Source organism: Triticum urartu, chromosome 7A (genome assembly GCF_056163025.1).
Source record: "Triticum urartu cultivar PI428250 chromosome 7A, HENAU_Tu73, whole genome shotgun sequence".
Lineage (NCBI taxonomy): Eukaryota > Viridiplantae > Streptophyta > Magnoliopsida > Poales > Poaceae > Triticum > Triticum urartu.
This window is the reverse complement of record NC_141879.1, coordinates 606,736,874-606,764,412: the sequence shown is the minus strand read 5'-3', so window position 1 is coordinate 606,764,412 and position 27,539 is coordinate 606,736,874. Positions and strand designations below refer to the sequence as shown.

The following is a 27,539-nucleotide window of genomic DNA, read 5'->3' as shown; positions in this document are numbered from 1 at the left end:
TTCATAGGAATGGATTCCTATTCGTATATAGGATTGGTTCGTATCCTCCACATTTCATAGGAAAATAAAAAAGAGCCTAGACTCAATGGGAAAAATTCCTTTGGTGTCAACCAAATGACATCTTGTTTCCTATTCCTATTTATAGGATTTGAGATACACGTCATCCCATTTCCTACAAGATTCCTATTCCTATGATAATCCTATCCTATGAACCAAAAGAGGCCTAAGAGTCTACACAAACGCTTCCCCTTGTCCCATTGGAGATGCTCTTGCTGTTTTAATTATAGTCTGCGGAAATTTTCTCTATGCCAACAACATGGGGCCAGCTTAGAGGACGAGGCTGCCTGCACGGCCCAATTGCAGCATCTTACAAATGACAGGTGTACGCTCCCAAGCTCCCGCCATGGCCTCCACCGGCGAGCACACGGTGGCCCTGCTTGCCGGCCTTCCCGCCGAGGTCTGGTCCCCCTAGCCTTGCCTCCTTCATTTTCTTTCTCCCTTTCGCCTGTGTATTATTTCAACCCCTGAGATGGATGATGTCTCGCTGTTAACTTTGGTGGGGATCGCCGTTGCAGGCGGCGGAGGCGTACACCACCGACGGGTCCCTTGATTTCGACGGGAACCCGGCGCTCAAGAATCGCACGGGTGGATGGCGCGCGTGCCGCTCAATTCTTGGTAATTTATTTCTTCTTTATTCACCTGTTCTCGGTACTAGTAATAAAATTCTTTGTGTGATGATGATTAGTTCAGTTTTAATCTTGGATCGATGGTGTCTCTGCGTGATGGTTAATTTAGTTTGATCGATGGTGTGCCACGCAGGCACCGAGTTCTGCTACTGCCTGGCCTTCCACGGCATCTCCTTCAACCTCATCACGTACCTCACCGGCGTCCTGGGCCAGAGCAACGTCGCGGCGGCGAGGAACGTGTCCACCTGGCAGGCCACCTGCTTCCTCATGCCTCTCGGCGGCGCCGTCGTCGCAGACTCCTACTGCGGAAGGTACCGCACCATGGTCGTCTCCTGCTTCATCGGCGTCGCAGTAAGTTTTTGCCTGATCCTGACTTGAATTGAATTCTGCAAGATTATTAGACTTTGACAGCTCTCTGTTTTCGCTTGCAGGGGATGCTGATGACAGCTCTCTCAGCGTACCTGCCGCTGCTCGTCAAGAACATCGTGTCGTCCAACATTGTGCCGTCTCAGGAATTCGTCTTGTTTCTCGGCCTCTACATGATCGCCATTGGCTTGGGCGGCCTCCGGCCGTGCCTCATGTCCTTCGGCGCCGACCAGTTCGACGACGGCGATCCGTCGGAGCGCGCCACCAAGGGCTCCTTCTTCAACTGGTACATATTCAACATGAACTGCGCGTCGCTCATATCCAGCACGGCCATCGTGTGGGTGCAGGATCACTGCGGCTGGGCACTGGGCCTCACCATCCCAGCGGTCGTCCTGGCCGCCGGCCTGTCTTGCCTGGTTGCGGCGTTGCGGACGTATAGATTTCAGCGTACCCGCGGCAGCCCGCTCATCCGAGTGTGCCAGGTCGTCGTCGCTGCCGTGAGAAAGTGCGGCATCGAGCTTCCGGCCGATAGCTCTCTGCTCTACGGCATGCTGGAGGACGGCCTCGCCGGAGTTCCGAGGATCGACCACACCACCGATCTCCAGTCAGTTACTACAATCCTCTGAGTTTACCTCGCGTCGCGTGCTTGGTTACCACTAGACTGAATGACTGATATGCTGCTTGCTTGATCAGATTCTTCGACAAGGCCGCCATTCTCGTGGCTTCGGACAAGGAGGTGGAGGCGGCAGCCGCGCCAGCGCGGACCAGCCCGTGGAGACTCTGCGTCGTCACGCAGGTCGAGGAGTTCAAGATTCTCGTGAGGATGCTGCCGCTCTGGGCGTCCGTCGTGTTCTTCTATGCCGTGTCGGCGCAGGTCACGTCGACATTCGTCGAGCAAGGCATGGCGATGGACGCCACCGTCGGCTCCGTGCGCGTCCCGCCGGCATCCATGTCCACCTTCGATATACTCACCATCATCCTCCTGGTCCCGCTCTACGACCGGGCTTTCGTTCCGGCTGCCAGGAGGCTCACCGGGAGGGAGAAAGGCATCTCGGAGCTGCAGAGGATCGGTGCCGGACTCGCCATGCCCGTGCTCGCGATGGCCTCTGCAGCGCTTCTAGAGACGGCGCGCCTCCGTGCTGCGCCAAACTCGACGAGCGTGCTATGGCAGGCGCCGCAGTACGCGCTGATGGGCGTGGGCGAGGTGCTCACCACCATCGGGCAGCTCGACTTCTTCTACGGCCAGGCGCCGGCCGCGATGAAGACCGTGTGCACGGCGCTCGGGCTCCTTGCAATAGCGGCCGGCGGCTACCTTAGCTCGTTCCTACTGACGACCGTGCAGTGGGCGACGGCGACTGGCGGCGCGCCGGGGTGGATCCCCGACGACCTGAATGAGGGTCACCTGGATCGCTTCTTCTGGATGATGGCCGGACTTGGTTGCCTCAATCTAATAGCGTTCGGGAGCTGCGCCAGGAAGTACAAATCCAGGAAAGGTTGATAATTTTGCTTCACCGTGGGCAGAGATTTTTTGCAGCCCACGGTGCATGATGCCAAGAGGTCAAGACAAATGCACGATTCATCAGCGAAAGAGAAATGCCTGAAGAAAGATCAAGAATAGTGAACCATTTCAAAAAAACGAAATTTCTAATTTCCGAACGTTCGGATTTTAGTTTTAGATCCAAACGACCTTAGGACCGTTCGATGAGCATTTGGCAGCCCCAATTCAGCTCGATAATTATTGATGCGGGGCCCCAACACAGTCATGCTTTTTCATTTAATTTTAGAAGCACAACTAAGTTTTTGCCTTTTCGAAAAGCATAGTTTTGCTTCTCGCAATAGCATAGGCAGTGTTTTCCCTTTTTAGGAAGTATAATTTCGCTTTTGTGAGAAGCACATAAGCACAAGGAATTTCTGTTTCTGTGCCCCTCATTGCTTAGTCCTGCTCGGTTTTGCCCAAGCAAACTCTTTTTCTCACTTTTCCCGTCCACCGCACCACCCATCCTCACCAATGCCCAAACGGGGGTTTGTCGTTGGTCAAAGGGAGTTGACTGCTAGCCGGCGCTATTACTGACGTGTGGGTTGACACATCGTGCCAGGTGGCGCTCTACAATTGACCGTGTGCTTGCTCGCATGCATGAGTAGTCACATCGTGGTCACGTCGGCAGTTTCACACCGGCGAGTACGCACCATGCGGTTTCCCATGCGAGGAGCAGCGTCACCGGCGTGCCCGCAACACGCCTATTAATGCACTTTATAGCCACACGGCACAACGGTGTTCACCCACTCCTGTCACAATCCCCTCCCCTCCCATCGCTGCCCCACAGCCTTCTTCGTCGTGTGCCTCCACCAAACCCTAGCCACGTCCACTGAACCCTAGATGTCTCCCCTTTCGTAGCCGCAAAAAATTGCCAGGCACGATGGTGGGGTGGGAAGTAGCGGCCTGGAACGACGACACACGCTCTTCATTCTCGGCATGCAGCGCACCCTCCAGGTCGACGAGACGTCGCTCCTCGGCTGCCGCGGCATCATGGTGCCGCCGGACACGCACCTGCCGGTCGGATAGCACTTGTGCATAGAGGGCCTTACGGTGGAGCATGTCCCCAGCGTCGGCACGCCGACCATTCTGCGCGCACTACGTGAATTTTGCCAAAGCCTGCCGCCGAAGGAGCGGTCCAAGCAGCGCTACGCGCCTAACAACCAGCGGTGGTCGGAGATCCTGATGGAGGAGAACGCCGCCCGCATCCAGCACTACGACGGCTGCTACCCAGCGTCACAGAACAACATCGATGAGAGGTACGCCTTCTGGGACGGGCTCTACAGTCCGACGCCAACCCGGTCACAATCCTTCCCTGATTTCATGGCCGTGTGCCGCGAGCAGCTCGGTCTGGACGATGGTGACCGGGTTTCGCCGCCGCGGACCACGGCTCGATCCACACCGCGGGCCACACCCACATCTGCAGGAGGCGGCGATGGTGCCAGCAGCAGGAGGGGCCTCAGCGTTCCTAAGCCGGAGCCAGGGACGCCGGGGACGAGCTCTACAGTCCGCGACGCCGGCCTGAGCATCCCAAAGCCGGACCGAGGTCGAGCTCCCACGACGCCCCTGCTAGTCCCAAAGCCCGAGCCCAGGACGAGCTTGCGCGCGCCCCTACTCGTGCCCAAGCCCGAGCCTGGGACAGGCTCTGGCGGCCCCCTACTCAAGCCCAAGTCGGAGTCGGAGCCATCACTGCTGGCGGAGTATAGAGGGGTGGTGGTCCGCGAGCCCGACGACCCTGCAGACCTATCGGGGCTCCTCCAAGTGCTTCCCCGGCCTTGCTTCAGCAGATAGTAGCATCACGGCGGTGGCCGGGCTCAACAACGTTGGCCCGTAGAGGGTGTGTATCACAACGACGTAGTGATTCGATGAGAGCGGCATCCGCGCGCTCCACATCGAGTTGAGCCTCTGCCGCCCGGTTCAAGTCCAAGACGTCCGGTTCCACCTGTAGGAGGGCATCAATGGCAGCGGCATCCGCGCGCTCCGCCTCGTTCCGTTAAGTGGGAATATTTATGCCCTCGTCGTAAGGCAGTGGCAATTATCTAGTCTTTTTAAAATGTTCATAACATTCATAGAAATCATCACATTTAAAATATATTCATGCGTTACAAAATTGTATTTGTGACATATTAAATATATATATTTGTACAATGTACAAATTTGTTCGTGTGATTGTGGAAAAATGCTTCATAGCTTTCACGGAAATCGTAACACTTAAAGAAGTTTCACACGTTTAAAAAAATATTCATGCCATTTATAAAAAATATTCAATGTGTGTTAAAAAAATATTTACCGCGTATTTAAAAAATGTTCAATGTGCATTTGACAAGTGTTTAATATGCATTCAAAAAAATGCTCAACGTGTATTTGGAAAATGTTCATTGTGTATCTATAAAATGTTTAACATGTATACAAATTATTCAGTGTGCATTTCAAAAATGTTCAACATGTACTTGATTTTTTTAGCGCATTCCTAAAAACTATTCAGGGTTCATACGAGAATTGTTCAACCTGTATTAGAAAAATCAACATGTATTTGAAAAAAAATAGTAAAAACAAACAAACACGAAACCCCCCAAAAAACACAATGAAAATAAGTGGAAAACCATCTCACAGAAACAAAGAAGGGAAAAAGCCCACGCGGAAGCTTCTAAAACCGGTCTATAGAATCTTCTCAAAACCGCTTCCAGGAAGCGGCCCATAAGTGGAAGTGCCACAGGCGAGACATAGCTCTTGCGCGCGGGTTCCTATATGGCGCATAGGGCGCCGCTGAGCGACCTGGCGCGCACCCCCCTGGTGCGGTGGGCGTTCGTATGGGCCGGCCCATGTCCCGTTTAGTTTCCTTTTGTTTTTCTTGAGTTCTCTTTTTTCTTTTTTTCTTTTCTTCCCAAATCCGTGAACATTTTTTTGTAGCAAAATAAAAAAATGTTCGTCAATGTGTAAAAACGCTCAATGATTCATAAAATTCCTTTTTTGTTCATCACCGTGGGCCGAGATTTTTCTTGCAGCCCGCGGTTTATGGTGCCCAAGACAATCAACAATTCATCAATAATAGAGAAATGCCTCAAAAAAGATCAGCAATAGTTTTGTGTGATGATATGATGCAACAAACTTGCAGTCTTTGAACGGATGATGCATGCTCCACTGTAGCATTGCTCTAGCATTAACTCTTGTGTAGTACTAGCAGCTAGAGGAAGATTTCACAGCCAAGTGACAAGTCGTGGATGTGGGAAAAGGGTTTACATGGGTAGCTCCAGGATTTATCGTTTTGAAAGTACTGTAGTCAAACATTGATAATGTTGAAATATGGATGTCCCAATTCATTGAAGCCAAACAACATCCAGTTTTACCATCTAGTTTTATCAGGCAACCATCAGACCATCACTACCAAGATAAAACCAGCAGAGCTAAATCAACTTTCACCATCTACTTAAACAAAACACATACTGGCATGCATAAGGAGTATTGATAGTCCATCACGCTAGCTTAGCACGTACTCCCTCTTGTACAAAGTTGAGTCATCTATTTTGGAACGGAGGAAGTACCTATTATATAGGTATATGTAAGTTCTATCAAACCATACCCACTACTTAAGCCAAAGGGATTAGTTTCAACAAGGCTCATGCATGCGAACGTCAGGGCTTTTCACCATACCCCATTTCATTCAAGCCAAACAACATCCAGTTTTACAGTCTGGTTTTATCAGGCAACCATCACTACCAAGATAAGCCCAGCAGAAGCTAAAGCAGCATTCATCTACTTAAAGAAAACACATGCTGACATATGCATAGGAGTAATAGTCCATGAATAGTAGCGCCACTGACCTCAACACTTCAAGCTAACCATGCTAGAACCAAGAACACTGCCCAAAACACCATGCTAGAACCAAGAACACTGCCCAAAACGATCGCTTGTACGATGTTGCAAAAGAACACTGACCACTCCAACGGACATTAAGCTTGGATGATGAAACATGTTGGTGCTTTTAACTTCACCAGCAAAAAGGGTCACAAGAAAAATCTGCTCCGGTTTTGAAGCAACATGGTCTGCCTCCTTCAGGATCTGAACTCCCATACGCCATGAATCCGCAGTCTTTAGTACTGCCCCATGTCAAATTAGTCAGATTCCCCGCTATGGAGCGCCCTTTCGCCCTTGAAATTGAAGATAAATCAGGATTGCGGAAGATGAACACCGCATGCCTCAGCACCCTTGCGTTCTGCAGGAAGTACTTGAGAAAAGCCATCTTGCCTTCCTCCCCTCTGAATTCACGGATAGTCATAATCTCGACGCGCAACATAATGCTCACGATAGGGCCAACCTCATCCCAGAACTTATTAAGTTCGAGCTTGCCAGTGGGTTCATCACATCTTTCACACTGCAGATTGGTTAAGTCAGTGAACAGTTAACTACTGATGAATTATGCATTGCAGCAGCAACACTAAAAAGATGATGGATAATAACTGAAAAGATAGTAGCGCTGCTAATAGCATGCTAAACCATTCTAAGCAATGTCTTGCTAAATAAACCAATGTACGATGTCTCACTAATAGCAAGTGAATGAAGCGAGAACGCAATATAGAATGCTAATAGTGTATTTTAAGGACGGCGCTGTTTTGCAATGGCACACTATTTCTTTCATTGTATATAATGCTAGGAGCTTATAGTAGGTGGTGATGAAGATGAGTACCCTGATATGCAGACTCGACGCATTAGGAAAGCACTTCAGGAAAGTGGCCACCATCTTGGCATCATCATGGACTCCAAAACGCACATTCAGGCTCAGCGTAGTCACGCTTGTGAACATAGTGCTTGCGCTTGGCTTCATCCCAGGCTGGAATGGAATGCGCCCAATTATTCAACAAAGAAAGATCAGACATTGAATTGAACATCTTTGCCAATTGAACAAATGGAAAGTTTAGATAGGTGATCTACCATGATGATGGTGCCGCCGGCCTCAAGGGCGCACTTTCCTGGCTCCAGGTACCCGAACGATTTCAGGTTGGGGGCATTGCCAATGTTGATCCCGGTGCGCAAGCCACTGGCAGGGTTTAGAGATCGCCGAACCTTGTACAGGATGAGCCGCTTGAGGCGCGGGGTGTCCGCCATGACGACGCTCTCCATCACGGAATCGAAGATCTGCACGCACAGGAGGCTCTGGCTGACGAGGCGGAGGCCCAACCCCTTCACGCTCCCTTGAATGTTGAGGATCTCCAGAACGGGGCTGCTGGCGACGATGGCTTCGACGTCCCCATCCTCCATGACGACGCCGAAGATGCCGAGCTCGCGGAGGTTGGGGAAGGAGGCGTCGCCGAGGCAGGCCACATCAGGGAACTTCCAGACGCCGACGTAGAGGCGGGTGAGGGTGGCGATGCGGAAGAGCGTGCCGGGGAGATTCACCTCGCGCGGGCAGGGGCGGTTGACGAGGACGAGCTCCTGGACGCCCTTGGCGGCCATGAGACGGAGCCAGCGCTTGAGCTTGGCGTGGCACGCGTCCATGGGGGTGCAGAGGAGGTAGACGCAGCGGAAGGGCCCGGGGTGAGCGGCGAGGGCGCGCGACACCGCGGCCGAGACGGCCAGCGCGTCGGCGCGGGTCGGGGGCCAGTGGTCCAGGAGGAGTAGATGGCACTGGCGGTCCGAGAACTTACGCTGCGGGTGCACTTAAGTCACGGTATTTGTAACTGAAAAAACCCGTCATAAAACTTGCATTGCGGGTGCAGATAGGTCACATATGCCATTTGAACCGGCCTGTTCTATTTTCGAGAAAAACCCGTCATAAAACTTGCGTTGCGGGTGCAGATAGGTCACATTTCAAATTTTTCGTTCCTGGACATTTTTATAAAGTCACGAATCACAAATATTTTTAATAAATATTTTCTAATTTATCGTCCGAGAATTTTTTTCTAAATTCGCGAATCACAACCATTTTTTTAAATGTTCACCACTTAAAACAAATGTTCGCAAATCACAAATATTTTTCAAATTTATCATTCGCGAACATTTTTTAAAGTCGTGAACAAATATTTTTCAAATTAATCCTTCATGAACATTTTCAAATTTATTGTTCGCAAACATTTTCAAAATTTTCATTCATGGACATTTATTAAAATCACGAGTCACAAATGTTTTTAATAAATCTTTTCAAATTTAATGTTTGCGAACTTTTTTTAAAGTGGCGAATCACAAATATTTTTTTAACTGTTCACAACTTAAAAAAATGTTCACAAATCACAAATATTTTTCAAATTTATCGTTCTCAAATTTTTTTAAAGTCGTGGACAAATAGTTTTCAAATTAATCATTCACCAAATTTTCAAATTTATCATTCGCAAGCATTTTCAAAAAAAATCATGGACATTTTCTTAAAGTCACGAATCATAATTTTTTTTAATTTATCGTTCGCGAATTTTTTTAAAGTCGTGAATCACAATTTTTTTAATGCTCACAACTTAAAAAAATTGTTCACGAATCAAAAATATTTTTCAAATTTATCGTTCTCGACCTTTTTTTAATGCCGTCAATAAATAGTTTTCAAATTAATCATTCACGAACATTTTTAAATTTATCATTCAAAAACATTTTCAAATTTTTCGTTCCTGGACATCTTTTTAAAGTCACTAATCACAATTATTTTTAATTTATCGTTCGCGGACAATTTTTTAAAGTCGCGGATCACAAATATATTTTTTTAAACGTTCGCGAACATTTTTTTAAAGTCGTGAACAAATAGTTTTCAAATTTATGGTTCACGAACATTTTCTTAAAGTCGTGGGTCACGAATATATTTTTTGAAATGTTCGCGGACATTTTTTTAAAGTCGTGAACAAATAGTTTTCAAATTTATCGTTCACGAACATTTTTTTAAAGTCACGAATCACATATATTTTTAAAGTCGTGAACAAATTTATCGCGCTTGACCGTTAGAGGGAGAAAACCGGACAGCTGGCCGGTTCAGATGACCTGTGTGACCTATCTGCACCCGTAATGCAAGTTCTATGACGGGTTTCTTCGCTTTGCAAGTACCGTGACTTAAGTGCATCCGCAGCGCAAGTTCTCGGACCGCCGGTGCCATTTACTCCAGGAGGTGGGTATCAACGAGGACGAGCGTCGCGGAGAGCCAGACCCAGCGCCAGCGCGTGGCGAGCACGGCGGTGCGCGCTGCTTCCTTGAAGGAGAGGCGGGAGACGATGTCGTGGAGGAGCGCGTCGGAGAGGCCGCTAATGCGGTCGACGCCGTGGTAGGGGGCGGTACGGCGGGCGGCGAGGCGGGCGGTGTGGGAGACTGGCGGCTCGGGGAGGCAGGTGTAGATGTACGGCAGGAGCTGCTCCGCGTCCATGGCCGCCGGCGGCGGGAGGAGAGCAGAGCACGAGGAGCCCGGCTAAGGTTTCGGGCGGAGAGGCGAGCGACGAGTGAGGAGCAAGGAGGTGTCTGTGAATGAGAGCATCTCCAACAGGCGCCCAACGCGCCGCGTGGTAAAAACGGATTTGGCGCGCGCCCATCGCCTGGTTTGGCGCGGCGCGCAGCGTTTGCTCCAGCAGCCGCGCTGAAAAGCCGCGCGCACGCGCAGCTTCAGCAGGCGCGGTAAAATGCAGCGCGCACTCATTCTACAATATTTTTTAAATTAAAATTACATAGATAAAAAAACGATACAAAGATATTTTACATCGGTGCAACTACTACGGCATAGATAGATAGATAGTTCGACATACATAGATAGATAGATACTACTACAGCATAGATAGATAGATACAAACTACTACGGCATACATAGATAGAAAACTACTCCAAGTCGCTACCATCACCATCATCATTCTCGTCGGTGTCGTCCGAGGTTGAGAGCCATATGTCGTCCCAACGTTCATCGTCCGAGGTGAAGAACGACCTCCTGTTGGGGAACGTAGTAATTTCAAAAAAATTCCTACGCACACGCAAGATCATGGTGATGCATAGCAACGAGGGGAGAGTGTGATCTACGTACCCTTGTAGACCGACAGCGGAAGCGTTATGACAACGCGGTTGATGTAGTCGTACGTCTTCACGGCCCGGCCGATCAAGCACCGAAACTACGGCACCTTCGAGTTCTAGCACACGTTCAGCTCGATGACGATCCCCGGACTCCGATCCAGCAAAGTGTCGGGGAAGAGTTCCGTCAGCATGACGACGTGATGACGATCTTGATGTACTACCGTCGCAGGGCTTCGCCTAAGCACCGCTACAATATTATCGAGGATTATGGTGGAAGGGGGCACCGCACACGGCTAAGGATATGATCACGTGGATCAACTTATGTGTCTAAGGGTGCCCCCTGCCCCCGTATATCAAGGAGCAAGGGGAGGAGGCCGGCCGACCCCTATGGCGCGCCAAGGAGGAGTCCTCCTCCTAGTAGGAGTAGGACTCCTACTAGGAGGGGAAAGAAGTGGGGAGGGAGAAGGAAAGGGGGGCGCCGCCCCCCCTCTCCTAGTCCAATTTGGACCAGGGGGGAGGAGGCGTGCGGCCCACCTTTGGCTGCCCCTTTCTCTCTCCACTAAGGCCCATATGGCCCATTACTTCTCCCCGGGGGTTCCGGTAACCCTCCGGCTCTCCGGTTTTCTCCAAAATCACCCGGAACACTTCCGGTGTCCGAATATAGCCGTCCAATATATCAATCTTTATGTCTCGACCATTTCGAGACTCCTCGTTATGTCTGTGATCACATCCGGGACTCCGAACTAACTTCGGTACATCAAAACTCATAATATAACTGTCATCGAAACCTTAAGCGTGCGGACCCTACGGGTTCGAGAACAATGTAGACATGACCGAGACACGTCTCCGGTTAATAACCAATAGCGGAACCTGGATGCTCATATTGGCTCCTACATATTCTAGAAGATCTTTATCGGCCAGACCGCATAACAACATACGTTGTTCCCTTTGTCATCGGTATGTTACTTGCCCAAGATTCGATCGTCGGTATCTCAATACCTAGTTCAATCTCGTTACCGGCAAGTATCTTTACTCGTTTCGTAATACATCATCTCGCAACTAACTCATTAGTTCTAATGCTTGCAAGGCTTATGTGATGTGCATTACCGAGAGGGCCCAGAGATACCTCTCCGACAATCGGAGTGACAAATACTAATCTCGAAATACGCTAACCCAACATTCACCTTTGGAGACACCTGTAGAGCTCCTTTATAATCACCCAGTTACGTTGTGATGTTTGGTAGCACACAAAGTGTTCCTCCGGTAAACGGGAGTTGCATAATCTCATAGTCATAGGAACATGTATAAGTCATGAAGAAAGCAATAGCAACATACTAAACGATCGGGTGCTAAGCTAATAGAATGGGTCATGTCAACGACATCATTCTCCTAATGATGTGATCCCATTAATCAAATGACAACACATGTCTATGGTTAGGAAACATAACCATCTTTGATTAACGAGCTAGTCAAGTAGAGGCATACTAGTGACGTTTGGTTTGTCTATGTATTCACACAAGTATTATGTTTCCGGATAATACAATTCTAGCATGAATCATAAACATTTATCATGGTACAAGGAAATAAAATAATAACATTATTATTGCCTCTAGGGCATATTTTCTTTAGTGTCCCACTTGCACTAGAGTCAATAATCTAGATTACACAGTAATGATTCTAACACCCATGGAGCTTTGGTGTTGATCATGTTTTGCTCGTGGAAGAGGCTTAGTCAACGGGTCTGCTACATTCAGATCCGTATGTATCTTGCAAATCTCTATGTCTCCCACCTGGACTAGATCCCGGATGGAATTGAAGCGTCTCTTGATGTGCTTGGTTCTCTTGTGAAATCTGGATTCCTTTGCCAAGGCAATTGCACCAGTATTGTTACAAAAGATTTTCATTGGACCCGATGCACTAGGTATGACATCTAGATCAGATATGAACTCCTTCATCCAGACTCCTTCGTTTGCTGCTTCCGAAGCAGCTATGTACTCCGCTTCACATGTAGATCCCGCCACAACGCTTTGTTTAGAGCTGCACCAACTAACAGCTCCACCGTTTAATGTAAACACGTATCCGGTTTGCGATTTAGAATTGTCCGGATCAGTGTCAAAGCTTGCATCAACGTAAACATTTATGATGAGCTCTTTGTCACCTCCATATATGAGAAACATATCCTTAGTCCTTTTCAGGTATTTCAGGATGTTCTTGACCGATGTCCAGTGATCCACTCCTGGATTACTTTGGTACCTCCCTGCTAGACTTATAGCAAGACACACATCAGGTCTGGTACACAGCATTGCATACATGATAGAGCCTATGGCTGAAGCATAGGGAACATCTTTCATTTTCTCTCTATCTTCTGCATTGGTCGGACTTTGAGTCTTACTCAATTTCACACCTTGTAACACAGGTAAGAATCCTTTCTTTTCTTGATCCATTTTGAACTTTTTCAAAACTTTGTCAAGGTATGTGCTTTGTGAAAGTCCAATTAAGCGTCTAGATCTGTCTCTATAGATGTTGATGCCCAATATGTAGGCAGCTTCACCAAGGTCTTTCATTGAAAAACTTTTATTCAAGTATCCTTTTATGCTATCCAGAAATTCTATATCATTTCCGATTAGTAATATGTCATCTACATATAATATCAGAAATGCTACAGAGCTCCCACTCACTTTCTTGTAAATACAGGCTTCTCCAAAATTCTGTATAAAACCAAATGCTTTGATCACACTATCAAAGCGTTTATTCCAACTCCGAGAGGCTTGCACCAGTCCATAAATGGATCGCTGGAGCTTGCGCACTTTGTTAGCTCCCTTTGGATTGACAAAACCTTCCGGCTGCATCATATACAACTCTTCTTGCAGAAATCCATTCAGGAATGCAGTTTTGACATCCATTTGCCAAATTTCATAATCATAAAATGCGGCAATTGCTAACATGATTCAGACAGACTTAAGCATCGCTACGGGTGAGAAGGTCTCATCGTAGTCAATCCCTTGAACTTGCCGAAAACCTTTTGCGACAAGTCGAGCTTTGTAGACAGTAACATTACTTTCAGCGTCAGTCTTCTTCTTGAAGATCCATTGCTTTCTGATCATTAGGCAAGTCAACCAAAGTCCATACTTTGTTCTCATACATGGATCCCATCTCAGATTTCATGGCTTCAAGCCATTTTGCGGAATCTGGGCTCACCATCGCTTCTTCATAGTTCGTAGGTTCATCATGATCTAGTAGCATGACTTCCAGAACAGGATTACCGTACCACTCTGGCGCGGATCCTACTCTGGTTGATCTACGAGGTTCAGTAGTATCTTGTTATGAAGTTTCATGATCATTATCATTAGCTTCCTCACTAATTGGTGTAGTTGTCACAGAAACTGGTTTCTGTGATGTACTACTTTCCAATAAGGGAGCAGGTACAGTTACCTCGTCAAGTTCTACTTTCCTCCCACTCACTTCTTTCGAGAGAAACTCCTTCTCTAGAAAGTTTCCAAATTTAGCAACAAAAGTCTTGCCTTCGGATCTGTGATAGAAGGTGTATCCAATAGTTTCCTTTGGATATCCTATGAAGACACATTTCTCCGATTTGGGTTCGAGCTTATCAGGTTGAAGCTTTTTCACATAAGCATCGCAGCCCCAAACTTTCAGAAACAACAACTTTGGTTTCTTGCCAAACCATAGTTCATAAGGCGTCGTCTCAACGGATTTTGATGGTGCCCTATTTAACGTGAATGCGTCCGTCTCTAGAGCATATCCCCAAAACGATAGCGGTAAATCAGTAAGAGGCATCATAGATCGCACCATATCTAGTAAAGTACGATTACGATGTTCGGACACACCATTACGCTGTGGTGTTCCAGGTGGCGTGAGTTGCGAAACTATTCCACATTGTTTCAAATGTACACCAAACTCGTAACTCAAATATTCTCCTCCACGATCAGATCGTAGGAATTTTATTTTCTTGTTACGATGATTTTCAACTTCACTCTGAAATTTTTTGAACTTTTCAAACGTTTCAGACTTATGTTTCATGAAGTAGATATACCCATATCTGCTTAAGTCATCTGTGAAGATGAGAAAATAACGATATCCGCCACGAGCCTCAACATTCATCGGACCACATACATCTGTATGTATGATTTCCAACAAATCTGTTGCTCTCTCCATAGTACTGGAGAACGGTGTTTTTGTCATCTTACCCATAAGGCACCATTCGCAAGTACCAAGTGATTCATAATCAAGTGGTTCCAAAAGCCCATCAGTATGGAGTTTCTTCATGCGCTTTACACCGATATGACCCAAACGGCAGTGCCACAAATAAGTTGCACTATCATTATCAACTCTGCATCTTTTGGCTTCAACATTATGAATATGTGTGTCACTACTATCGAGATTTAATAAGAATAGACCACTCTTTAAGGGTGCAAGACCATAAAAGATATTACTCATATAAATAGAACAACCATTATTCTCTGATTTAAATGAATAACCATCTCGCATCAAACAAGATCCAGATATAATGTTCATGCTTAACGCTGGCACCAAATAACAATTATTTAGGTCTAATACTAATCCCGAAGGTAGATGTAGAGGTAGCGTGTCGACTGCGATCACATCAACTTTGGAACCATTTCCCACGCGCATCGTCACCCCGTCCTTAGCCAATCTTCGCTTAATACGTAGTCCCTGTTTCGAGTTGTAAATATTAGCAACAGAACCAGTATCAAATACCTAGGTGCTACTGCGAGAATTAGTAAGATACACATCAATAACATGTATATCACATATACCTTTGTTCACCTTGCCATCCTTCTTATCCGCCAAATACTTAGGGCAGTTCCGCTTCCAGTGACCAGTCTGCTTGTAGTAGAAGCACTCAGTTTCAGGCTTAGGTCCAGGTTTGGGTTTCTTCTCTTGAGTAGCAACTTGCTTGTTGTTCTTTTTGAAGTTCCCCTTCTTCTTCCCTTTGCCCTTTTTCTTGAAACTAGTGGTCTTGTTGACCATCAACACTTGATGCTCCTTCTTGATTTCTACCTCCGCAGCTTTCAGCATTGCGAAGAGCTCGGGAATAGTCTTATTCATCCCTTGCATATTATAGTTTATCACAAAGCTCTTGTAGCTTGGTGGCAGTGATTGGAGAATTCTGTCAATGACGCAATCATCTGGAAGATTAACTCCCAATTGAATCAAGTGATTATTATACCCAGACATTTTGAGTATATGCTCACTGACAGAACTGTTCTCCTCCATCTTGCAGCTATAGAACTTATTGGAGACTTCATATCTCTCAATCCGGGCATTTTCTTGAAATATTAACTTCAACTCCTGGAACATCTCATATACTCCATGACGTTCAAAACGTCGTTGAAGTCCCGATTCTAAGCTGTAAAGCATGGCACACTGAACTATCGAGTAGTCATCAGCTTTGCTCTGCCAGACATTCATAACATCTGGTGTTGCTCCAGCAGCAGGCCTGGCACCCAGCGGTGCTTCTAGGACGTAATTCTTCTGTGCAGCAATGAGGATAATCCTCAAGTTACGGACCCAGTCCGTGTAATTTTTACCATCATCTTTCAACTTTGCTTTCTCAAGGAACGCATTAAAATTCAACGGAACAACAGCACGGGCCATCTATCTACAATCAAACATAAACAAGCAAGATACTATCAGGTACTAAGTTCATGATAAATTTAGGTTCAATTAATCATATTACTAAAGAACTCCCACTTAGATAGACATCCCTCTAATCCTCTAAGTGATTACGTGATCCAAATCAACTAAACCATGTCCGATCATCACGTGAGATGGAGTAGTTTCATTGGTGAACATCGCTATGTTGATCATATCTACTATATGATTCACGCTCAACCTTTCGGTCTCTGTGTTCCGAGGCCATATCTGTATATGCTTGGCTCGTCAAGTATAACCTGAGTATTCTGCGTGTGCAACTGTTTTGCACCCGTTGTATTTGAACGTAGAGCCTATCACACCCGATCATCAGTGGTGTCTCAGCACGAAGAACTTTCGCAACGGTGCATACTCAGGGAGAAAACTTCTTGATAATTAGTGAGAGATCATCTTAAAATGCTACCGTCAATCAAAGCAAGATAAGATGCATAAAAGATAAACATCACATGCAATCAATATAAGTGATATGATATGGCCATCATCATCTTGTGCTTGTGATCTCCATCTTCGAAGCACCGTCGTGATCACCATCGTCACCGGCGCGACACCTTGATCACCATCGTAGCATCGTTGTCGTCTCGCCAATCTTATGCTTCCACGACTATCGCTACCGCTTAGTGATAAAGTAAAGCATTACAGCGCAATTGCATTGCATACAATAAAGCGACAACCATATGGCTCCTGCCAGTTGCTGATAACTTGGTTACAAAACATGATCATCTCATACAATAAAATTTAGCATCATGTCTTGACCATATCACATCACAACATGCCCTGCAAAAACAAGTTAGACGTCCTCTACTTTGTTGTTGCAAGTTTTGCGTGGCTGCTACGGGCTTAAGCAAGAACCAATCTTACCTACGCATCAAAACCACAACGATAGTTTGTCAAGTTGGTGCTGTTTTAACCTTCGCAAGGACCGGGCGTAGCCACACTCGGTTCAACTAAAGTTGGAGAAACTGTCACCCGCTAGCCACCTTTGTGCAAAGCACGTCGGGAGAACCGGTCTCGCGTAAGTGTACGCGTAATGTCGGTCCGGGCCGCTTCATCCAACAATACCGCGGAACCAAAGTATGACATGCTGGTAAGCAGTATGACTTATATCGCCCACAACTCACTTGTGTTCTACTCGTGCAAATAACATCAACACATAAAAACTACGCTCGGATGCCACTGTTGGGGAACGTAGTAATTTCAAAAAATTTCCTACGCACACGCAAGATCATGGTGATGCATAGCAACGAGGGGAGAGTGTGATCTACGTACCCTTGTAGACCGACAGCGGAAGCGTTATGACAACGCGGTTGATGTAGTCGTACGTCTTCACGGCTCGACCGATCAAGCACCAAAACTACGGCACCTTCGAGTTCTAGCACACGTTCAGCTCGATGACGACCCCCGGACTCCGATCCAGCAAAGTGTCGGGGAAGAGTTCCGTCAGCACGACGGCGTGGTGACGATCTTGATGTACTACCGTCGCAGGGCTTCGCCTAAGCACCGCTACAATATTATCGAGGATTATGGTGGAAGGGGGCACCGCACAGGGTTAAGAATATGATCACGTGGATCAACTTATGTGTCTAGGGGTGCCCCCTGCCCCGTTATATCAAGGAGCAAGGGGAGGAGGCCGGCCGGCCCCTATGGCGCGCCAAGGAGGAGTCCTCCTCCTAGTAGGAGTAGGACTCCTACTAGGAGGGGGAATGAAGTGGGGAGGGAGAAGGAAAGGGGGGCGCCGCCCCCCTCTCCTAGTCCAATTCGGACCAGGGGGGAGGAGGCGCGCGGCCCACCTTTGGCTGCCCCTCTCTCTCTCCACTAAGGCCCATATGGCCCATTACTTCTCCCCCGGGGGGGGGGGGTTCCGGTAACCCTCCGGCTCTCCGGTTTTCTCCGAAATCACCCGGAACACTTCCGGTGTCCGAATATAGCTGTCCAATATATCAATCTTTATGTCTCGACCATTTCAAGACTCCTCGTCATGTTCGTGATCACATCCGGGACTCCGAACTAACTTCGGTACATCAAAACTCATAAACTCATAATATAACTGTCATCGAAACCTTAAGCGTGCGGACCCTACGGGTTCGAGAACAATGTAGACATGACCGAGACACGTCTCCGGTCAATAACCAATAGCGGAATCTGGATGCTCATATTGGCTCCTACATATTCTACGAAGATCTTTATCGGTCAGACCGCATAACAACATACGTTGTTCCCTTTGTCATCGGTATGTTACTTGCCCGAGATTCGATCGTCGGTATCTCAATACCTAAGTCAATCTCGTTACCGGCAAGTCTCTTTACTTGTTTCATAATACATCATCTCGCAACTAACTCATTAGTTGTAATGCTTGCAAGGCTTATGTGATGTGCATTACCGAGAGGGCCCAGAGATACCTCTCCGACAATCGGAGTGACAAATCCTAATATCGAAATACGCCAACCCAACATTCACCTTTAGAGACACCTGTAGAGCTCCTTTATAATCACCCAGTTACGTTGTGACGTTTGGTAGCACACAAAGTGTTCCTCCGGTAAATGGGAGTTGTATAATCTCATAGTCATAGGAACATGTATAAGTCATGAAGAAAGCAATAGCAACATACTAAACGATCGGGTGCTAAGCTAATGGAATGGGTCATGTCAACCACATCATTCTCCTAATGATGTGATCCCATTAATCAAATAACAACACATGTCTATGGTTAGAAAACATAACCATCTTCGATTAACGAGCTAGTCAAGTAGAGGCATACTAGTGACGTTTGGTTTGTCTATGTATTCACACAAGTATTATGTTTCCGGATAATACAATTCTAGCATGAATAATAAACATTTATCATGATATAAGGAAATAAAATAATAACATTATTATTGCCTCTAGGGTATATTTCCTTCACCTCCCACCTGCGGAGATGATGTCGCACTGCTCGTTCGCCACTGCCTTCCGCTGACGCCGGTCCGCCCGCTCCGAGCGGCGCCTTGCCGTCCTCTCCACCCAGTAGGCACGCTCGGCGTCGACGTCCTCTGGGTGGCGACGGCGCCACTCCGCCATGGCTCGTTCGTCCTCCTCGGCAACGAGGAGACGGCGCTGCCGCCGAGAGTGGTCGGCACGGTCCATGTCCGTGATGAGACGCGGCGGAGGGGCGACGCGCTGCGCCTCCTCGCGTGTGAAGACGTCCCGGAAATTCATTTGCGACCGGGGCCTCTCCAAGCGCCACGCCGCCGCGTCGTACGCGCGGGCCGCCTCGCGCGCGCTCCGGAACGTCCCGAGGCCGAGCCAGACGTCGCCGGCCCGTATCTTGATGGAGTACCAGCCGTTGGGGCGCTCGCGGACGCCGCGGAAGTCCGAAGCACCCCGGCGGCGCGACGACATGGTGGCGCGATGGTGGCGCAGAAAGTGGCGAAGCGGCGAGGTTGCGAGGAGGAGGGCACGTGGCTATTCTGTGCGCGTGGCGAAGCGCGGGACTTTATAGGCGCGCGTGAAGCGGCGCGCCGAATCTACTGGGCCGCCTGCCGCTTTCTCCCCCGCGCGCGCAAACGCTTCCCGCGCACGGTTACTTCCCGCCATCGCTGAAGCGCGCGGAACCAACCGACACGCGCGAAAAATTGCTTTTACCGCGCGGGCGCGCGTTTTGCCGCGCCTGTTGGAGATGCTCTGAGTGGCGGCGACGGTGAGGAGAGGAGATGTAGGGTTTGGTCGGTGGTGGTGTCTGCTTCGGGCGGGCCAAATGTTGGCAACTGTATGCTCTTGGGCCCATCAATTAGGAGTACGTATTTAATTTGCTTTGTTTATTTCGAGGTCCACTGTTTAATTCACTTCATGAGTGCAAGTAAACTAAGGTACTGTTCAGCTCGAGCGACATGGAGCTCTCTCTTCAAAAAAAAGTAAAAATCATATGTTAAAGTTTTTGAAAAATATCACCCGCAAAAAAAAAGTTTTGAAAAATATGAAAAAAAACATGAACCTTAGGGATTTATACTACATCTATGTGATGAAATAAGTTTTGATGAGAGCTACACAAAAAAAATCATATATTTCTAGCACATGCACTATTCTCTATCCAAGTCCATAATTTTTTTTTGTGCATCTCACACCAAAGCCTATTTCATCATGAAATATTACAGTAATGTAGTATACATTTATATGTCCATGTGTGTTTCTTAGAATTTTTGAAACTTTAAAATGTGATTTTCAATTTTTTCAAAAAACAAGCCCCATAGAGCACAAGTTCCAAAATCCACTCTCGATATAAGCGGGCTATAAGGATGTAATAATTATATTGTTATTGAAAAAAGGCTAATATTCTTATTGAGTTAGAGGAGAGAGAAGAAAAGTGAGTTCGAAGAAACATTGTGAGAGAAGGAATTGAGCCAGATAGTGATAAAGTGGTAAAAGGAGAGAGGTGATATGTTGGACGAGCTCGCATGCTCCTGCTACGTGGACCAATGGAACATTGCAATGTTTTTTTTTGAACACCACCTCTAATATTAATTAACCAAAAGAGAGTTACAATCGTTCATTACAGAATTCACCATACAAGGTGGTACATTATTAATAAGAATACCATCCGATCTATTATCAAAGCAAAACTTTGCAATTAAATGTGCTACCCCATTGGCCGAGCGGCTAATCTTGTTGATTTGTAAGCTATTAATCAGCTTAGTGATACTTCTTGCTTTGTTCTTCAAATCGAGCAAATTTGACCTGTCAAAAAGATCATTTGCAAGGGATGCAGCAACAAACGCACATTCAGTCTCTAAAATTATAGAATTGTGGAGAGTACTAAAAACAATAATAGCACCTATATAAAGACCGGCAATACACGCCCTTAGCTCCGCTTCCTCCACACTTTTACAGCACCCAATGAAATCCCAAGACGATATAATGACATACCCAGAAGAATCTCTAGCCACCACATCCACACTTGTGGCGCTGATGCTCTCCATGGGACTTGCGTCGACATTAATCTTGATATAACCTGGAGGCGGGGCCTTCCAATCCATCTTGGTCACCGCCAAATTAGGAACAGTTCTCAATCCATGCATTTGACCTTTTTCTTTATTTTTTGTGTCCACAAGAGGTACGGCATGAGCAACAAATGATGACCAATAATTATCCACAAAGGTAGCGGATGCTAAGATAGATTTCTTTCTTTTACCAAAAATCAGATCATTTCTCAAATGTCAGGCTCTCCAAAATATGAAAATAATTTGGTCCCACGTAATATGGCTCAAATGACTTAGAAGACTAAGAAACCAGTCAACACATGTGTATCTAAACATCTTCTCCGCCGATAATTCCCAAATGCCCCTTATTTCCATACACAGTGCAAAAGCCTTTGGGCAACATGACAAGTGCATGAAAAGTACTTTCATCCTAATGGAACATCGCAATGTTGGAGGTGGCATTTACTAGTCAGTAATGGAGAGCTGACGAAGCCGGGAATGAACATGTCGGTGGGCTGCACATCACGGGGTATACAGTCTGGTGGGCGCTGCTATTTTCATGGGTATTTTTGCGTCAGTAAAGAGGGCTAGTAACGCACTTCATCTAAAACAGAAAATGTTAGCAACACACTTTGTAAAAATGCTAGGGGAGTGAACGATCTATTATTTTATTCTTTTCTTTTTCCTTTTGGGTTGTAATGACATTTTATTTTATTTTCAATTTTTTATTCTTTTGGGTAAAATACATGAGCTAAAAAATATAAATGTTCACATGTATTCGATAAATATTATATGTGTGCTAAAAATGTTCATCATGTTACAACAACACATATTGAAAAAAAATCATCATGTATTTAAAATCTTGTTTGTCGTGCAATAAAAATTATTCATGGCGTAATTCAAACATTTTTATCATGTAACATAAAAATGGTCATCATGCGTTATAAAGTTCTACAATTACATGGCCATTTTTCCTAAATGTGTCAACACTTTCTAAAAAGTTTTCATCGTGTATTAAGAAAATGTTCATTGGAAAATTTAAAATTGTTTCTCATGTACTTCAAATTTCATTGTGTTTTTAGAAAATATTCATAGTGTAATTCAAAATATTTCACCATATATTGAAAAGTGTTGATTCTCTATTAAAAATGTTCAACGTGTACTTGTATTGAAAATGTGCATGCTATATATTTAGAAAACATCATGTGCTAAAATATATCCATTGTACTGTATAAAAAAATAATCGTCATGCATAAAAAGTTTATCCGTTGTGTATTATAATGTGATTGTATATGTATCATAAAATGTTTCTATTTTTTGGTAAATAAACTAAAAATCACCATGTGTTTAAAAAATGATCATGATGTATGTAAAAAAAAATCATTGTATATCATACGAAATGCTCAACGTATCTAAAAAAAATATGGACATTGCATTTAGATTTTAGATTGTGTTTGACATGTTTTGAAAGAAAAGTGTGCTCATAACATTTTCACCATGTAGTTTAAAAATGTCGGCTTGTATCTTAGAAAAATATTTGACATGTCTTCAGAGAATGTCCAATGTGTGTTTAGAAAATGTCACCGTGTATTTTTAAAATGAAAAGCAGTTGGGCGTGCAACTCTAGTTACGGGTGACAAATTGACATGCAATTGTGCGTCAATATGCGAACGTGCAACATCAGTTGCTCACCCCAAGTGACTTGTTGCACGGGGTGTGGATAAAATAAAATGAACCTCAAAATTGAAAATAATAAATAAATCAATCAAATGGAAAACATTTGTATACATTTTCACGAACAATCAAATGGCATGGGAGTTAAATTTTGTTAATGCTTTTCTAGGTTAGAATTAGTAAATCGTGTTTTAAACTACACGAGGATATTTTCACAACGACGAAGATTTGTATCTGTTAAATGGAGAATTCGCTTTCAGAATGGTTTACGAAGCACCGCACCATCAATGGAAAAAGAACAATGCAAATCATACGGCTGAAAATGGGTGTGATTTTTGTTCTATTAATTTATTACTTTCACAATATATCGATGAGGTGATATGAGACGGAAAAGGCATTGAGTAAAGACAGTGGAGACAGTAGAGACATCTCAACCCTTGGCTAAATCTGAAACAACGATAGCAACTATAGATGTGCATTCATAAAAAAACATTCGTAAATAAAAATAAAATACAAGTTCACTCATAATTTGATTTATATAAAAATTGAGTATCACTAATAAATCATCAGGCCCAATGTTGAGGAAATCATGCTTCTCATCGGATCAACCACATGCATCATACTACAACCATTCACCACAATATACCTAGGAAGCTCTTGTTTCCTTTGGTCATATTGTCCGATGCACAACCATGCATGCTTCCCCATTGGGTGAAATCTTAGTTCCGCCATAAAAAAGCGCGATGAGCTACATGGATATATGCAATGGAACCAAATTGGGATATTAAAGTGGCACGGGAATAGTGGATTCTTAAAATGAAAAAAAAAACTTGATGAGTTACCTCTGTGTTTGCAATGAAATCAAATTGGGATTAAAGATTGCTTTGAGGGAACGAAGGCATCTAACACAAGGTGGTCTTGGCATTGAAAATTTAAAGGTGAAGAACAGATGCCTTCTTAACAAGTGGTTGTACAAGCTATCCGTAGAGACTGATGCCACATGGGTCCAGATTCTGTGCAATAAGTACCTTCATTCTAGAACCTTATCCCAAGTGATGGTTAGACCAACCGATTCGTCGTTTTGGGAAGGACTGCTGAGAATGAAATCAGCCTTCTTCCAAAGGACAAAATTTATCGTTGGTGATGGTACTTCCATGAGATTCTGGAAGGATACATCGCTAGAGGAGACGCCTCTAGCTATCCAGTATCCTTATCTCTATAATATTGTTCAGCATAGAGATGCGTACGTTGCAACAGTATTACAGTCCAATCCTCTCAATATTCAATTCAGGAGGACTTTAGCGGCAAACCGTTGGGAACTTGGCTCCATCTCGTGAGAAGATTGATGGATGTTCACCTTTCTCAACAGCCATACCAGTTGCACTGGAAACTAACCAAGAATGGAGTGTTTTCGGTAAAATCCATGTATTTGGATACTATCAACTCTGGCTCTATCCCTCAATCTATTCATATTTAGAAAGTCAAAGTGCCCTTAAAAATTAAAGTGTTTATGTGGTTTGTCCACAAACAAGTCATTCTCACCAAGGACAATTTGGCAAAATGTAACTGGATAGGATCTCGAAGATGTAGCTTCTGCGATCATGATGAATCTATCAAACACCTCTTTCTTGATTGTCCAGTGGCCAAAATTTTATGGCGGTCTGTTCACATAGCATTTAACATTACTCCTCCGAATACCATCGACACGTTATTTGGGACGTGGCTAGATGGAGTTGAGTCAGAAACAGCGAAATATATCCGTGTAGGAGTATGTGTTTTATTATGGGCTATATGGAACTGCAGGAACGATTTGGTTTTTAACTGAACAACACATATTCATTTCTTGTAGGTTATTTTTTGGGCCACTACACTGATCCGTATGTGGTCGCTACTCACTCCAACAGATGTCAGGGAGCATATGGTTACTGGGTCTATCCATTAGAAGACGGTAGCGCAGGCTATGTTCAACCGGTTTGGATGACGGTGATGTAATAGGATAGCTTAGTTTTCTATCTATCTTTATTCCGCCGGTTGTGGCTACCCCGTTTTTCTATTTTTAGCTCTTTGAGAGCCCTTTTGCTTGTTGAGACCTACACACTTTGTTAGACTATTTGCTTATTAATAAATGGCCGCATGCATCTTTCTTATGTAGAGGCCGGAGGATAACCTCCTTTTCAAAAAAAAATGTGCAGGCAAACGAAACATGGACAGGGAGTGCAAGAGAATGGGAATGAAAAAATATCGGCGTTTGGGATTGTAGAATTAGACCATCGCATTAACAATGCGTGAAGTCTAAACAAATGATTGGACAAGGACTCATGGTTTGGAGTGTGATCGGATGACGCCAAGACATATACGGATAGTAAAAAAAACTTTAGGATAGTGTGCTGCTTGAGAGTGCACCAATAAATGGTTATTTGTGGCAGTGTGCATGCGCACAAAGCGGTAGTGGGAGCATGCACACGAAGAGTTAGTGGCAAATGTTTTTACATGATGCAATGACTTGATGATGTGGATAGTTGCATGTCAAGATAAATAAGACAGTGGGGATGAATCTCTTAGGTATAATAGTGACTCTAGGCTAGGGTTTGAGCGGCACGGAAAATTCCTTGGTAAACTAAAATGTAATGATTTTTTACTCACGAAGTCACGATCCCGAGCTCGGGGGAGTAACCCTAAGCTCCCGCCACCACATCCCCATGCCCCTCCTCGTCTCACATCATTGGAGGGTGTCCACTAGAGCAGCTGTGGTCGATCCCAATGAAGGCGACGACATGGCACTTGTTCCCGCCAATGAGGTGTGTCTCTCCGAACCCCCACCCCCATGAGATACGTCGCGGCTATTGCCCCTCTGGTCCTCTGATAGGCTCATCTGATGTTTGCCCGACATCTTCCCGTCGTGGAGCGGCCCAGCTTGTTGCTTATGTCGTGCTGGCCAGAGAGCTCGTGCTGCTACGTGGCAGTGTAGACGCCAAATCCGAACTAGTTAGGGCCGTGCTGGCTAGGGCATAGGCAGACCTCCCGAAGGTGGCTGTGTAACACCCCGGATGTAATTTACCTTAATTGTATTCCAACTCTTGCCGTTTTCGGCACTAAGTTATTTCATTTCCTCGTTGTCGGGTTTTTGTCTCCGTGTGTTTTGTCTTTGTCATGCATCTCATATCATGTCATCATGTGCATTGCATTTGCATACGTGTTCGTCTCATGCATCCGAGCATTTTTCCCGTTGTCCGTTTTGCATTCCAGCGCTCCTATGTCCTCCGGTGGTCCTTTCTACCTCTTTTCGTGTGTGGGCGTTAAACATTTCTGGACTTGCCATGCGGCCTTGTACTACCGGTAGACCACCTGTCAAGTTTGGTACCATTTGGACTTCGTTTGATACTCCAACAGTTAACCGAGGGACCGAGAAGGCCTCGTGTGTGTTGCAGCCCAACACCCCTCCAAAGTGGCCCAAAACCCACCTAAACCTCCTCCATCACCTAGGCCGTTCGATCACGATTGCGTGGCCGCAAACCGCACCTCATTTGGAGCTTCCTATCTCCCTCTACCTCTATAAATAGGTCTCCCCTCGAAAATCCCAGATCTCCTCTCCCCCTAACCCTAAAAATTCAGATCCGCCGCCATCGGACACGTCCGGCCGCAACCGGACGAGTCCGCCTGCCGCGCCCAGCCAACCACAGCGTGCCACGTGGCACCCCAGCGCCCGCCGCCGTCGCGGCCCGCGGAAGCCCGCGGCCGACCCTCCTCCACCGCCTCCCGGGCCGCGCCTCCACCGCACCCCGCGCCGCTCCTCTCCTCCGCGCGCCGCCCGAGTCCGCCGGCGCCGCCCTGCCTTGCCTCGTCGCCGGTGGCTGCCGACCTCGCCGCCGTTCGCTTCTCGGGCCGGAGCCCATCGCCGCGCCGCCCGCTCTGCCCGGAGCCGCCCGACGCCCCCAACGCCGGCGCCGTCCCGCGAGACGCCGGCTTTCCCGCGCCCAAACTCCACCGGCCGCCGCCGTCGTCGTCAATTCTGGCGAGAGTGCCGCCGCCTCGAAATCCGTGCGATCTGGATCTGAGATCTAGATCCCCTCTCGGTTGACTTTTTCATCCCTAATCCTAATTTTTTTGCATACTTTGACATGCCATAACTTCCTCATCGTAGCTCCGACTCGTGCGTGTAGCATATCAAAATATTCGCCTCGAAGAGTACATCATTTCATCTCATTGCATCATTTTCATTTGAGCTCATCTTGATGCCCGAAATGCTATTGGAAGAGGGCTATCTGATGATAGTTTCAGATCTGTTTCAGCAAATGCACTTTTCTCATATTTGCCATGATTAATGTGTGCATGCTATGATCCTGAGCTCTACATGTGTTTTGAAGAGTGGCATGCCATCTTTACAGGGGTGTATGCCATGTATTTTTGTGATCTTTGTGGTGACTAGCGCAAGCATGCAAAGTAGCTTACTCAATGATGCTGATTTCAGGGACTTAGAATTTCACCAAGTCCTTTCCCTGTCATTATTTTTATGCCATATGTTCATGTTGTTTTCTAGTGATCCGTGCCTCTTTTGAGCATGATCAGTAAGGATGTTTTATAGATAATGCTGTGCTCTATCCATCCATGTCTTTGTTTGCAATTATGGAGCACCCTAGCTTGAGTCAATCGAGCTCTACTTTTGCTATAAAATGTTCT

At 46.0% G+C, this 27,539-nt stretch overlaps 3 protein-coding genes across 3 annotated transcripts; 1 reads left to right on the top strand and 2 right to left on the bottom strand.

The window, feature by feature from the left end:
• The first annotated feature begins 242 nt into the window (after positions 1-242).
• LOC125541163 (protein NRT1/ PTR FAMILY 8.3-like) lies at positions 243-3,040 on the top strand. The gene is made up of 5 exons (XM_048704628.2): positions 243-457; positions 576-675; positions 820-1,037; positions 1,118-1,656; positions 1,746-3,040. Exons 1-5 carry the CDS (start codon positions 374-376, stop codon positions 2,548-2,550), a joined length of 1,746 nt encoding a protein of 581 aa, XP_048560585.1. The 5' UTR covers positions 243-373; the 3' UTR covers positions 2,551-3,040.
• A 3,176-nt stretch (positions 3,041-6,216) lies between these two features.
• On the bottom strand, positions 6,217-9,916 carry LOC125525282 (putative F-box/FBD/LRR-repeat protein At1g78840). Its single transcript, XM_087533463.1, has 4 exons — positions 9,677-9,916; positions 7,516-8,229; positions 7,271-7,414; positions 6,217-6,958 (listed from the first exon to the last, which is right to left on the bottom strand). The coding sequence occupies exons 1-4, from the start codon at positions 9,914-9,916 to the stop codon at positions 6,575-6,577; spliced, it is 1,482 nt and encodes a 493-aa protein (XP_087389589.1). The 3' UTR covers positions 6,217-6,574.
• Positions 9,917-10,359: 443 nt separating this feature from the next.
• Positions 10,360-19,614, bottom strand: LOC125535246 (uncharacterized). The gene is made up of 2 exons (XM_048698295.2): positions 19,139-19,614; positions 10,360-10,462 (listed from the first exon to the last, which is right to left on the bottom strand). The coding sequence occupies exons 1-2, from the start codon at positions 19,612-19,614 to the stop codon at positions 10,360-10,362; spliced, it is 579 nt and encodes a 192-aa protein (XP_048554252.2).
• Positions 19,615-27,539: the final 7,925 nt, after the last annotated feature.